The sequence below is a fragment of the Misgurnus anguillicaudatus genome, chromosome 23 (genome assembly GCF_027580225.2).
Source record: "Misgurnus anguillicaudatus chromosome 23, ASM2758022v2, whole genome shotgun sequence".
Taxonomy (NCBI): Eukaryota; Metazoa; Chordata; class Actinopteri; order Cypriniformes; family Cobitidae; genus Misgurnus; species Misgurnus anguillicaudatus.
Genome location: NC_073359.2, coordinates 4,798,930 through 4,813,247, shown reverse-complemented (window position 1 = coordinate 4,813,247; position 14,318 = coordinate 4,798,930). Strand labels below are relative to the sequence as shown.

Sequence of the window (14,318 nt, the reverse complement as noted above, 5' to 3'; positions counted from 1 at the left end):
TTAGGCAACCATACTCATCACATTTTTTTTAAATTTAGCCATTTTCACACAATTTACAAGCATTCAAAACTTCAAAAAGCACAACACGTCACTCTTTTCTAGCAGAAAGATATATACACCAGTAGTTTTCAGGAGTTTCACCCGCAATACAAACACAATACAACTTTCACAGAAATGTCACAAAAATAACAACAATATATCAACAATACTATTCACATTAAGACGTCACTTCTTCTTTCCAGTATTCGTGGACCTCTCATCCACGGGCTGCTGTACACCCCCTACAGGCTATACAACCTGAGTCGGTACTTTATAACACCTAATGCGTTAAAGGCCTCCAACCTATTATTTAATTCTCTTTCAGTATTCGTGGACCTTTCATCCAACGGGCTGCTGTAACACCCCCTACGGCTTCAACCGAGTCGGTACTTTATAACACCTAATGCGTTAAAGGCCTCCAACCTATTATTTAATTCTCTTTCAGTATTCGTGGACCTTTCATCCAACGGGCTGCTGGTACACCCCCTACAGGCTACCACCTGAGTCGGTATTTTATAATACCTAATGTATTAAAGGGATCCTCAACCTTTTATTAAATTCCTGCGGCTACAACCGACTTAGTTTCCTATAATGTCTACGGCTACAACCGACTCGACATTCACTACGGCTACAACCGTCTTCCTTTATAATACTGCGGCTACGACCGACTTGATATTTATTCTATCAACAGGCTTCAACCTTTTATTAATAACACAATTCAATGTCAAAAAGTTTTTCACTCCGATCAACTTATAAAAAATTTAAATTTGTAATTCAGTTCGGATCTCCTTATCAACACAAGTAATTTGGTATATCCAATTAGCAGAATTCGATAAAACAGGCTTCTGCTTACCTTTTTTAGTAGAGCGCTCTTTTTGTGTTGAAAACGAGTCCTCCCTTACTCTGGTTTCTTCAATATGAAACCTTCCTTCTTTCCTTCTCTCCTTCCCTCCAAAGAACGTCGGGGTCACCAATTGTTGGACTTTAAGGGTCCATTGCATGTTCATATTTAGAGGAAAGACACGGTATTAAAATTAAGTTATTTATTGATCAGATATGAAAAAGTTTTACAGCGCTGGGTCATCTCAAGCAATGAACGACGACCTCAAAAAGTAACATGCATATTTATAAAATATGTGACGTCGATCTTTCTTCTTAGAATCTCCACCCACAAAGGCCGTTCCCCTCGTACATCTGACTCCATCACCACCCAATTTTAGCCTGCAGAAGATAGACACACACACAGCAAAGAAAAAACAAACTTTTCTCCGCTCATCCCTGAGGGCCATGCAGCCCGTAACTTCCTCCCCAGTACTCCTCCACTTCACATATGATTGACTTCACATAGAATATAATAATGCTTTCTTAAAACCAAATCATTAATAAAACATTCATTTATTCATAAAAAACATAAGCTGTAAAATGAAAGTGATTATTATGTAAAACACATTTCAATATCATGACATCATTTCATTATTCATAAAATTGGTTATATGAATAAGGCACACATTAACTTCTTTAGATAGATAAACACATATTAAATCTTTTACTGCAATACTACTTCTAAGCAAACACTTTAATCATTATTAAAAAAACATCTGTTAGGGAAGAAAACACACACACACACACAAAGAACAAGCGCAGGAGATTCTGTTCTTCAAGGTTGAGCTGCCATCCGCCCATTAGATTATTTTGTATGCAACCTTCATTTCATTGGTTAATACACATTTATCAAAGACCACATCATATCTTTATTACATCAATTATTCAATGATTAATATTGATTAAGTAAGAAATATATTGCATATTTTATCCTGTGAATATTAAAACATTAGTTAATACATGGTTATCTGTCTGCTTTTCTTCTTTAAGCCTCGCTCTTTATCTCGACCGTTCCCAGCTGCAAATTCCTCACTAATCCAACCACGACCTTGAAACTTTTGAAAACACAGAGGCTCACAGAGGCCTCTCAGTAACTTTCCACTCTCTCAGACAAACACAAACAATCTTTTACTTCAGCATACTATAATGATTATTGAAAACACTTCTAAATACAATATTAATAAAACATATGACATTAAAATCCCACATCACTGAGCTACTTTCAGTCTCACTGTGCAGCACTTATAGCTGATCATTAATATTGAAGTGAGATGATACAAAATTACCGAAATGTTCAAGTACAAGCACACATCTTGGTTAGTTATTGCCTAATAAGTCAAATAAGTCACTGGCGCAGCTTCTGCAGGTTTCAAAGTCAGGTGCAGATATGCCGCATTGTTTTATGTACCATCATTACTGGGGAAACCCCTTAAAAAGAAGATAAAGAAACCCAATCAAGGTGGAATTATTATTTTTGAATGCAGGCTGTACTTTAAATGTAATAACACAACCAAAAGTGAAAGTGTTTTAGTGCTGTCAGTGGCACTGAACGTCATAGCGCATCACTCAGAACTTTTGTGTTATTTTGAAAATATGCACACAGCTGTCATGATGGTTATTTGTTGAGTAGCGCTGTGATAACGGCTGCAGTGAGACTGAAATCTGAGAATCACAGAAAAGTCTAATTCTGAATGTTCTGCCTTTTCTGAATATAACTGAGTTTGTATCTTTTTTCAGATACGATGGACAAAACAAATGCTTAAATATATAAAACTGTATGATACTGATTAAAACAAGGCTTGGCTTTCTGAAGGTTTGCTACTGTAAATGTTTTAATAAAGCTTTATTAATCCTGCATTTCTGAGATATTTTTCCACATATTATATTTGTATTAAGACATTCACAATCGTCAGATAAATGTTTTGAATATTTCTCTGTTTTCTGTTTTGACTGCAGTATGTGGTAACACTTTCTATGAAGTCTGTGTTTATAATGCATTATTGCAGGTATATTCCCGTATAATAAACATTATTATACTGTATGTTGTATTCGCTAATAAATAATCAGTATAACAGTTTCAATACATTATTTGTGGTTGTACCATTTATGAGTATGATGATTTATAACACATGACGAACTCCATATTGTTATCTTGTATTATAAGTACACGTTGTCATGTATTTTAAATGTCATATATTTACATTGTATAATTGTCACTTGACCTAAAGCAGGAAATAAACCATAAGTCTTCTTATAAACATCCACAATGCTTTACACACAAATAACTGAAACAATCAGAAAGCTACAGATTGGGCTTTAATGTTCTTTAAAGTGAAAACGTGTCAGAAATCTCCAACATATGTTTGTTACCAGTCTTACTCCACTATAGTGGGTCAATATTTATTAAAATGGCACTCATAATACTGGCAAAGGCTTTAGTGGAGCTTTTGTAGAGCATCAATGATCAGTGTACTGGCGATGTCATGTAAACTCAACTATATCTTTAGTCAAACCTGTCCAGAAAAAAATGTTTACTAATTCTGTGACACATTTTGAGTCGTCCCAGATGAGCTGCCCAAAGTTTAGTTTGTCCCATTGTTAAACCTGTCCTCCATACACTATAAGAAAGAACTATTTGCTGATTTCGATACAGAAGATTATTATGACAAAAAGTATCTAAAATAAAAGCCTATAATATTAATGTATACTCTTCTATAAATTATATAAAATTTTATAAATGATATAAATTATAGACTATAATACAATACACTAATGGTCAGATTTCATTTTTTATCTCTTTTTGTGTGTTTGTCACTGTAAGACTCTATTGCTGCAAATGTTTGTGTGCAGATCAGCAGAATTGCTGGAGTGATGTCACAACTCTCTTTATGACATCATCACCTAGCAACAGTCTCTCAGCAGTGACATCAGTGATGCAGTGATGTCATATACAGTGATATATTAATGACAGCTCAGTGTAAATAATCTAATGTTCAAATAGATGAATTATTCATTGAAGTATTGAGTTTATCATTCAACAGTCTTGTGTCAGTGTCAGATCAACTGTAACATCATAATGCATAAATCCTGTAAAAACTTTGCTATAGTGCATCTTTATGTAGATGATACTGTGATCTACTTTCATCTTCACTATAAGTCATTCTGTTATTCAACTCAATGCTGTTTTTAGTTAGGTTAGGATTTTATTACAGGGATGTGCTTTAATCTTGCAGTTGGAAAAGCATTTGTTCAGTTTATTTTAAATGTTTTGGCTGCAGCAGTGTGGACTTCGGAGTGTAAAAATGACAGATGGGACACCCTACGGACTCATAGACTGAGCGAGCGTGCACAATTTAAGGCCACGAGACCGAAAGCCCACATAAGGTGCGCTATTAGGGACAGGACCTTAGTGGAGTAATGTTGAAGTTTTATGTGTTGTAGCTGTTGGGGTGTGACTAACACCTCTACAGAAGTTTGTGCTTTAGTGGGATCAACAGTAGATATTAACTCTTCATACTCTTCATACTTTGCTGGTCGTATGGAGTATGAAACATATGCAGATTATTGGCGCAGTTAATAAGGAACTAAAGGAACAGGTTTATAAAAATATGAAACATAATCTGTCATGTGAATCAAGTTGAGACTGTTGCTCAAGAATAAGAGCACTAGCAGTAAAAAGATGAAGATTAATGATTAGATTTTTTTCTGCTGGAGACATAAAAGATGAAGTACAGATAAGAGACATCTTTTACAGGCAGTGGTGTCTATATGCTTGTTGTATCTCACAGTAAGTTTGTTTCTGCAATATGAAAATGAGAGTTATGTGATTCCCAATTCAAATCCAGGCAATAACCAACTTACAATGTTCACTGCTTGTGTTTGTCTGAATCGTAATCTAACCTTTTTTTCTTATTTAGTTTTTTTAGTAAGTTCACAGACTGAAGTTGCAGTAGTGTATAAATTACATTGTTTTAAATCCATCTCTGCCATAAGAGTCTTGTTATATATTTATGTTTTATCGTGATGGCAGGGTTCTGACAGTCTCTTGTTCCATGTGGAGGCTCATGGCCTTGTATATTGGGTCATGTGCCTCTGGTGTCTCGTTCCTAGTGCCCGCCCCCTTGTTCTCCTTGTTAATTATTCATTATCAGTTCATCCCATTCACCTGTGTTGCCCTTGTTATCTTGTTTAGTTTTTCCCAATTTACTCTCCTCTTGTCTCTTATCTTGTGCTGGTTCATTGTGTACAGATGTGTTGTACTTTGTTGAGTTCATGTTTGATTTCAGTCTTGTTTTATATCAAAGTCTAGTCGGTATGTCATGTTAGTATTTTGTATATCATGTTTAGTGTTGAGTTGCCCCCTCGTGGGTTTGTTTTCTGTGTTTCATGTTAATAAATGTTCACTTTCCCCGACATCGTCTGCGCTTGGGTTCTCTTGTTCATTGTCAAATCCTCACACATCCTATAAGGAATTTGCAAGCAAAGGATAGATCTGAGAGGGGCTTGAAAATATTTTTCTGTACAAAGGGAGGCCGGTGGAACAAGTTTTTTTGTCTTATACCATGTTATGTTACGCAGTTCAAAATAAAATAAATCTGTTTTTATACATCCAACTTAATTCTATATTCTCAATATTACTGTCGTGCAATTCAAATGAAAAGTATTCAGGCAATGTAGGGGCATGGGGGGCACCAGTTTCTTGGACTTTCTTTAGGGCCCCCAAAATGGTAAACACGTCACTGTTTACAGGACTCTCTAACAAATAACAGCTACACGTAAAGATAAGAATAGTTGTCAGATTATGTAAAATTTAAGCATGTTATGAAATGGTTTCCTTCTTATGCTATGAAAAGTGTTTAAAAGTGAAGGAGAGTCTTTCTTTAACATCCGCTTGAGTACGAAAATCAGATCATTAAATGATCTACCACAACTTCAGATATTGACACAACTTTACAAACCGGTTAAAGTCAGAGATCTCCACGAGCACGTATGTATACACATGTATATGTATTGAATCTTTGAAATATTACAAAAAACAAGCATTTTAGTTGTGTTTTATTTTACTGTAATAACTGTCTGATGAATTAAGCGTCACAATGATGTTTTGTTTTTTTCTCAGGAATAAGAAAAGAGTTTTGGGTCTTATGTGACTTTCTACAAAACTACATCATGAACTTCAGACTCTCATCATTGATCCTGCTGTTACACATTCAAGGTATGAACACTTTTGAGTAAACATCAGTTTTGTGGTTGTTGGACATTTGGGAAAAGCATCAGTGTTGTTTACTGCATTAAAACAGTGATATAAGTCAATAGTCAGTCCAACCCTTAATTATTCAAAAAAGAAAATGTAGAAGCTGCCACTTGGGCGATACCCTTTCAAAAGTAAACTCTATCTCTACATAAACAGTGCGTATCTCAAAGGTACATATTGATACATCTGATGTATGTAAATAGTTCATATTAGGACATGATGTTTTATAAACAAGGTTTGGGAGGAGCTGATCAGTCAATGAACACAGCTGGCTCTCGATCATTGAGCAATGAACACGGCTGGTTATCAATCACTAATCAACACAACAACTTAGTACCAGCTCTATAAATAATCAAGACCCCTCATTTATTTCGCGCTCGTCCGGGTAAAGACAAAGAGAACAACAACTCGCTGGCTGTTGTTAATGTTGGCGAAGTAGTGCAGGCTGGACCCTCAAACGTTGATCCACCTATGGCGGATGATAGTATAGCGGAGGAAAGAGCAGTAGAAAACCTGCCCGTGAATAAAAGTGTGGTGATTCGGATAAGTGAGAGCGTAACTAATGAAAGTTGCTCGAATATCGAAGCCTCCAAAACTATTAACTGGTGTTAATACAGATACAGTGATAGTGACTTTACTGTTTCACAGCCTAATTTGCATTGGAATAACCCTGAAATGATGACAGAGATGGAACAAACTATGTTTAAAGTTCCTTCTAAAAGGAAAAAATCTGGAGATTCCCAAAATGTCAGAGCTAAAAAAGCGGATGTAGAGGATGTTATTGATGAAGACGAAATGGAAAGTGGCAATGAATCTTCTGATTCTAGCATCAGTTTGTCTCAGATTGATTTTTCTAACTACACTTAAGAATATGATGAGATCAAACTCTTTCTTAGGACTACCAAAAACAAGAGTGGGGTTTGTTGTAAAGCAGTTTTTCCTGATTTGTGAATAAGACACTTTATGTCAGAAAGGTTGTTTACAAACAAAGAGATTTAAAGACTCAAGAAAATAGTGACGAAGCTCACTTCTGACAATGTTAATGGAGGTAGTGATAAAGCCTAATAGTGCATTTTTAGATGTGATGTTTGTGTACAGAGTGTTTATTTTTTTCTTCTTGTTTTTTTCTTTTTCTTTAACTATCGGGGAAGTAAATATTGCAACAGTAAATGTTAATGGAGCAAGGGAAATGGAAAAGATGGCAGAACTGTTTCAAGTAATTAAGCAAAGAAAAATTGATGTTGCCGTGTTGCAAGAGACACACAGTGATTCAAGTCACAACACCTAACTTAGTGGAGGAGGAGCTATTCTTTTTACTAAGAGTTTTACTCCACACTCATATCAGATTTATGAGATAATCAAGGGTAGGCTTTTAAATGTAAGAGCAACTTTTGAAAAGAATTTTTACCCAAACTTAATATTGGGTGGTGATTTTAACTGCACAATGTCAGATTTGGGTAGAAATCATGTCGAACGGTTTTATGTTCAATGAGTGCATACTGGCAACTTAATAATACTAATACTTGTTGGGTGATAAATATTTTCCAGGACACCTCAGGAAACCTCTGCCGCCATCCTGCTCAAGAGTTTTGCACAGCTCCCCAAACATAACAAAAATGTATTTAAATTAGGGCTGTCAAAATTAACGCGTTAATAACGCGTTAACGCAAATTCATTTTAACGCCACTAATTTTTTTAACGGAGATTAACGCAACGCGCAATTTCTGTTTGACCCTTGGTCCAGCCCATAGTTGAATGAACAGAGACGCAGACAAATGTGACTCTCTCTAAATGAGTAAAAGGTTTTCATAGAAATAAGAACATTAAGCAAATCGTCTACCAAATCCAATGCTCTAAATGTTCGTTGGACATCTGATATGATCTTTATTTATACGTCTGAGAGGTGTAACGTTACCGTCCTCCTAATGCTTAATCTAATACAAAAATGCGTCTCAATTCATTTTGGTTTCGCTTTAATGCATGACTTAGAAAATAGACTGCAGGACTTGCTTGATGTTAAAAGAGTCATTAAGAGAGATAAAGTTCGGTACCTGATTAATGTTAAAGAGTTATTAAGAGCGACAAGACTCAAAAGCGATCCCCTCACGCTGACTGACTCATATCTGAAGCGCGTGCACACAGACGCGCGAGTGCGCGACCCGGATATATAGACATCTACACAAAATTACAGTTTTACAAATATCTGTTTTGATAAGAATTCACGCAGGTTGTTATGTCTCCTGATGCAAACTCGATGAATGAAACAGCAACTGACAACACTCGAAAGATACTTGAGTTGGAGCTTTACTTAACCATGTCAAACTCTCCATACAAGTGAACATTATTCTCTCGTCCTGTAGAGGGCAGTAATACTCCTCTAGTATTTACTTGCTAACACAACATCCCCCTTTTAAGTTCTGTAATTCTGAAACATTTATTCAACTTATGTTTTAACTGTCTATTGGCTATCAAACTCAATTGTTCCAACTTTTCAAAACATGAAACATTTCCTGTCTTCTTTTTCTGGTAACCGGTCTAAGGTTTCTCAATAAAATTAATGCAAAGTTCTTAAACACAGTGTAAACATAAACTTAATCCCCATTCATTGTTACTTTTCTTTTACATTCCCCAACACATTACTTAACTATGAAGGTGGGGTAGACTACCCAATCCTTCAGCTGAGTGAGGGGATTATTCTGCCCCTTGTGCCACTCAGAAAGCCTAGGATTACCTGCTAACTAGTAACAAAGTCCTTCAGGTACCCTGGCACTGTTCTCTCTCTCACTGGATACCTTCTTGGCTCAGGACTGCTGGGCTGCATATGGATAGGTCCAGCAGAACTGTGGACTGCTGTGGGTGGTTCAGCTGCAATCGTGTCAGGTGGGGTCTCAGGTGAATATTCAGATATTCCTGGAGCCACAGGTGTATTTGTAAGATGGTATCGATTGCGACGGAGCACGCCGCTAGGAGTCTCAATTAAGTAGGATCTTGGTGTGTTAGCGGGTCTCAACACTGTTCCTCTTTCTTTTGTGTCTGACACCCAGACATGATCTCCTGTATTGAGCCGAGGCAGAAGGTAAGTCTTGTGTCGTCTGTCGTAGTTCAGTTTTTGTTTCCTATTGTTTTCCTTCTCCTCCTGTCTCAGCAGCCGCAAGTTAGTCCAACCTGGATGGAGGGAAGATGGGATGATAGGGACAGTTGTTCTGATGCGTCTGCCCATAAGTAGCTCGGCTGGGCTGTGGCCGTTGGAGAGAGGGGTTGCTCGATAAGCCATAAGGGCTAAATATGGGTCTGACTCTTTCTGTAGCAGTCTTTTGACTGTTCTGACTGCTCGTTCGGCCTCTCCGTTGCTCTGGGGAAACCTTGGGCTTGATGTGATATGTTCAAATGTCCATTTTCTTGCAAACTGGCTAAAAAGATCGGAAGAAAACTGGGGCCCATTGTCACTTCTTACTATAGAAGGAATCCCATGTCGAGCAAAGAACGATTTCAGATGGTCAATAATGGCTGATGATGTTGTACTAGACAGTTTAGCTACTTCCACGTAGCGGGAAAAATAATCAACCACTAAAAGATACTGGTGGTTATTCAACTCAAATAAATCTGTTCCTATGACGTCCCATGGTCTCTCTGGGAAATCTGAGGGAATCAGTGGTTCTTTATGGTGAACTCTTTCTCTGGCACAGGTGTCACATGATTCAACCAGGTTCTTGAGCTGAGTGCTGAGTCCTGGCCACCATACTGATTGTCTGGCTCTCTCACGACATTTAACAATGCCGAGATGGCCCACGTGCAGTTTCTCCAGTATCTCAGGCTGTAGTGTTTTGGGTATAACCAGTCTTTTGTTTCTGAGTAGCAGACCTTTTTCTACCGTTAGCTCTCCAGCAAACGGGGCATACTGGTGACATCTCCCGTCCAACATAAACTTGTCTGGCCAGCCTTCATGGCAGTACCACTTTACCTCTCTCAGTATCTCGTCTCTGTCTTGGTGCTCTTTTATTTCCTGCAGCCTCTTCTCTGTGGCAGGCAAGCTGTTCATAACCATGTTCACATACAAGTTGAGATCTGTTTCTAGGTAAGTGTCGGTCATTTCTTTCTGAGGTGCTCTCGATAGGACATCTGCCGTGGCCATGTTTTTCCCAGGTACGTGAGAGATTGTATATCTGTATCGCATTAACCTCATTCGTAGTCTTTGGATTCGTGGAGGTAGTTCGTCCAAGTCTTTTGAACCTAACAGCGGTACAAGTGGTTTGTGATCAGTTTCAATATGGAAGTCTATGCCCACTAGAAAGTCGGAGAAGCGTTCGCATGCCCATGTAGTAGCTAGGGCCTCCTTCTCGATCTGGGCATATCTTCTTTCTGTGTCACTAAGGGCACGTGAAGCATATGCCACTGGCTTCAGAGTGTGGTCCCCTTGCTGTTGTAGTAGGACAGCTCCCAGTGCATATGAAGACGAATCGGCCGACACAACTGTATGTGCTTGAGTACTGTACAATGCCATAACGGGTGTGGTGCTCAGCTCATTCTTGATGTGGTCAAATGCCTGCTGCTGGGCGTGTCCCCACGTCCACATGTTTCTTACACGCAGAAGATCTCGCAGCGGCTGTGTCTTCGCTGCCAACTGAGGTATGTATTTCCCGAGGTGATTCACCATGCCTAGGAAACGTCTCACACCGCTGATATCACTTGGTTCTTCCATAGCGGTGACAGCTTTCACTTTATTCGGGTCTGCCCGCACCCCCTCGGCATCAATGATTTGACCTAGAAATTTCACTGAGTTTTTTGAGAATTCACATTTTTCTGTTTTTAATGTGACTCCGTTCTCCTCTAGTCTTTTCAACACTTTCCAAAGACGCTCATCATGACGTGCCTTTGTCTCTGCGTACACCAGAACATCATCCATCTGACATACTACACCCTCCAAGCCTTCCAGTATACGGGACATCCTTCGCTGGAAGTGCTCTGGTGCCGATGAAATGCCAAAACACAGGCGGTTAAAACAGTACCGCCCGAATGGTGTAATGAACGTGGTTAGTAGTCTGGAGTCTTCAGAGAGGGGGATTTGCCAAAATCCGGAATTAGCATCCATCTTTGAAAAAACTTTGGCTCCCTCTAGCTGCCCTAAGGTGTGTTCTACTGCAGGCAGCATGTGTTTTTCTCTCTGCACTGACTGGTTCAGCTTCGTCAAGTCTACACAAATGCGGACCTCACTGTTTGGCTTTGGAACCGGAACCATGCCAGCACACCAGTCAGTAGGTTGTTCGACTTTAGAAATAACACCTAGATCTTCCATGCGTTTCAACTCCTGTTTGACCTTAGACATGAGGGGCAGTGGTATGCGTCTTGGGGTTGAAAGGGAGTAGGGTTTTGCACCTGGTTTGAGTTTAATTTTGTATTCCCCATTTATCTTTCCCAGACCGCTGAACAACTGTGGGAACTGCTCAGTCACCGTCTCTGGGCAGAAAGTGGCATCAATTCTAGCAACAAGTCCCAGTGCTATGCTTGCAGTGCGGCCTAATAATCCTGACTTCAACCCTGATACAACATACACATCTTGCAGGCTGTTTTTTTGGCGACTGCTTGTCAGTGTGGCAGTGAATTTCCCTTTAACTGAGAGACGATTCATTCCTGCTCCGTATAAGACTTTGTCTGTCAACTGTAATGATGGGAAGTCTTTACATGCGGTGTACTCTGTTTCCGGAATGACCGTAACATCTGCTCCTGTGTCTATTTTTAGCTGTGTGCTATGATCATTAATTTTTACTTCTGTAATCCATTTATTTTCTGAGTTCTCCGAGTTAACTAACCCCAAATATGCTGTATCCTCATCATCAGTTGATTCATCCGGTTTGATTTCTATTTCTCCTACTACTCTGTTCCTGCATACCCTTGCAAAGTGCCCCCTCTTGTGACAACTGTTGCAATTTTCCTCTCTCGCTGGACATTGTTGTTTTCTATGAGCAGGTGCTCTCCCGCATCTGTTGCATGCGTTGTCTTTCTCTATTGCTAGCTGTTGTTTTGGAGTAAAAGTTTTAGCCTGTGTACGCGGTCTGTCTTGGATTTTTCTGTATGTTTTCTGATAGAAACGAACACTGTCTACATTTGTGCCAGCTTCAGCTTTGAAGTTAGTTTTCATGAGCTCCTGCTGTTTCTTTACTTGCTCGCTCTGTCGTGCACGAGTGACTGCCTTTTCTAGTGTTAGCTCAGCATCCATTTGAAGTTGTTCTGCTAACTTTTTATCTCGTAAACCCACAACAAGTCTGTCGCGTATCATCTCGTCATGTAAGGCTCCGTAGCCACAGTGTTCTGCTAAACAATAAAGCGCAGTGATAAAATTGTCTGTTGTCTCTCCGTTTTCTTGGTGTCTTTGGTTGAACTTTGCACGTTCAAAAATCACATTTCTTCTCACTACGAAATGGTTTTCGAGTCGGTTTATTACAACTGCATAGTCTGTCTGCTCTGCTTCTGTTAGAGCGAGAGACGTTATAACGTCCTCGACATCCTCTCCCATAGTGTATAGTAAGGTGTTTACCTGATTTTCACCCGGCTGTGCGTCTAGCCGTGATGCTATCCGATATCTTTCAAACCTTTTTCTCCACCTGGGCCATTCCTCTGGCTTCGAAACGTCAAATTTTTGTGGTGGGGGAATTTGTAACCGCTCCATATTCCTCACTTCCATCTTCCGGTAGGCTAGTTCGCACGCTGTTTCTTTTCAAATCGTCTTAAAGTTAGACCGAATTGTGTCTGTCTGTTTCTAACACACTTCTGACACCATGTTATGTCTCCTGATGCAAACTCGATGAATGAAACAGCAACTGACAACACTCGAAAGATACTTGAGTTGGAGCTTTACTTAACCATGTCAAACTCTCCATACAAGTGAACATTATTCTCTCGTCCTGTAGAGGGCAGTAATACTCCTCTAGTATTTACTTGCTAACACAACACAGGTAGGCTCTATAATCTGTTATGTTTTAAGTAAATGTTTGGTTAACTGTTGGGTAAAACTATCTGATGTGTAACATTATATTAGATCACTTAGATTTTAAGCAGTCTGTCTCAATGTCAATCAAACAAAAGGAAAAAAAGTTGAACATACATTGATGATGTTTTTGCTTTGTGTGTGCTAAATCTATTAGTTTTACCAGTGATTTTAAGGTATTGATGTGGTAATATAATGTATGGATGTGGAAATTTTTGTGGTAATTTGACTCTTTCAACTTCAAACACGTGTAGTTCTGTCATATTTTGTTATATTTCAACAAATCATGCATTGTTCTATGTTTTAATAGAGAATGTAAATTTGCTAATTCCGACTCAACTTGCCTGCACAGGTCACAAATGATGCAGCAGCAAACAAAAATGGAGAAAGAAAAATCTTCTGAAAGGAAAATTCATATACAAAACAATGGCTGGTGATTCTGTTAAAATGTAAACAGGCTGTTGTTAACATACATTTGCATAAAGCATCTATATATGTATATATGATTAGAATATTAAAAACCTGAAAAGTGTTAAATTAGGGTAAATTTAGAATGGATAAAAATGTGCGATTAATTTGCGATTAATCGCAGTTAACTCATGAAATCATGCGATTAATCTAGATTAATTTTTTTAATCTATTGACAGCCCTAATTTAAATGTTAGGTTTTCTGTTACTAGCCATTTTACATGCTTTTTGTGATTTTTGCCTTTCATTTCCCTTTTTAAGGAAATGTTCAACCTTCAATGGTTATTTTCTGAATCCTTTGCTCCTCCTGTCAGCCACTGCTTACTGAAAAATAAAAGACTTCATTCTTTAAAAGAGTTTCAGACTCTATATAAATACATTATACTGAAGAGGCTGCTAGCAAGTGCCATATATGTGCATTTAGAAAAAGGAAGCAACTGAGATTATGGGATCATCTATCAAAAGTTAAAACTGACAGACATTAACAAACCACTGCTGTATGGACAGATATCTGCACAATAGTATTTTACCAACAAAGCCTCATATGTCAAATAATAATAAATTACTTTCATACTAAAAGGTTTTGAAATATGGACACAATTTCTAAAAGCCATAGATATCTAATGGTTTATAGGTTGTCATGATTTTTGTGGATTTATAATAGGATATTATTGTTATGAATATATAAATATT

The 14,318-nt window shown here is 38.2% G+C and overlaps 2 protein-coding genes across 1 annotated transcript in view; both read left to right on the top strand.

Annotated features, from left to right (window-relative positions):
• The window catches only part of LOC129454148 (sialoadhesin-like), a 104,737-nt gene extending 101,733 nt beyond the window's left edge, over positions 1-3,004 (top strand). The window contains exon 7 of the mRNA XM_073861513.1: positions 2,659-3,004. Within this exon, the coding sequence (XP_073717614.1) occupies positions 2,659-2,684 (26 nt within the window). The 3' untranslated portion in view covers positions 2,685-3,004. The remainder of the gene's footprint in view (positions 1-2,658) is intronic.
• The window catches only part of LOC141349208 (uncharacterized), a 53,171-nt gene that overhangs the window by 17,777 nt on the left and 21,076 nt on the right, over positions 1-14,318 (top strand).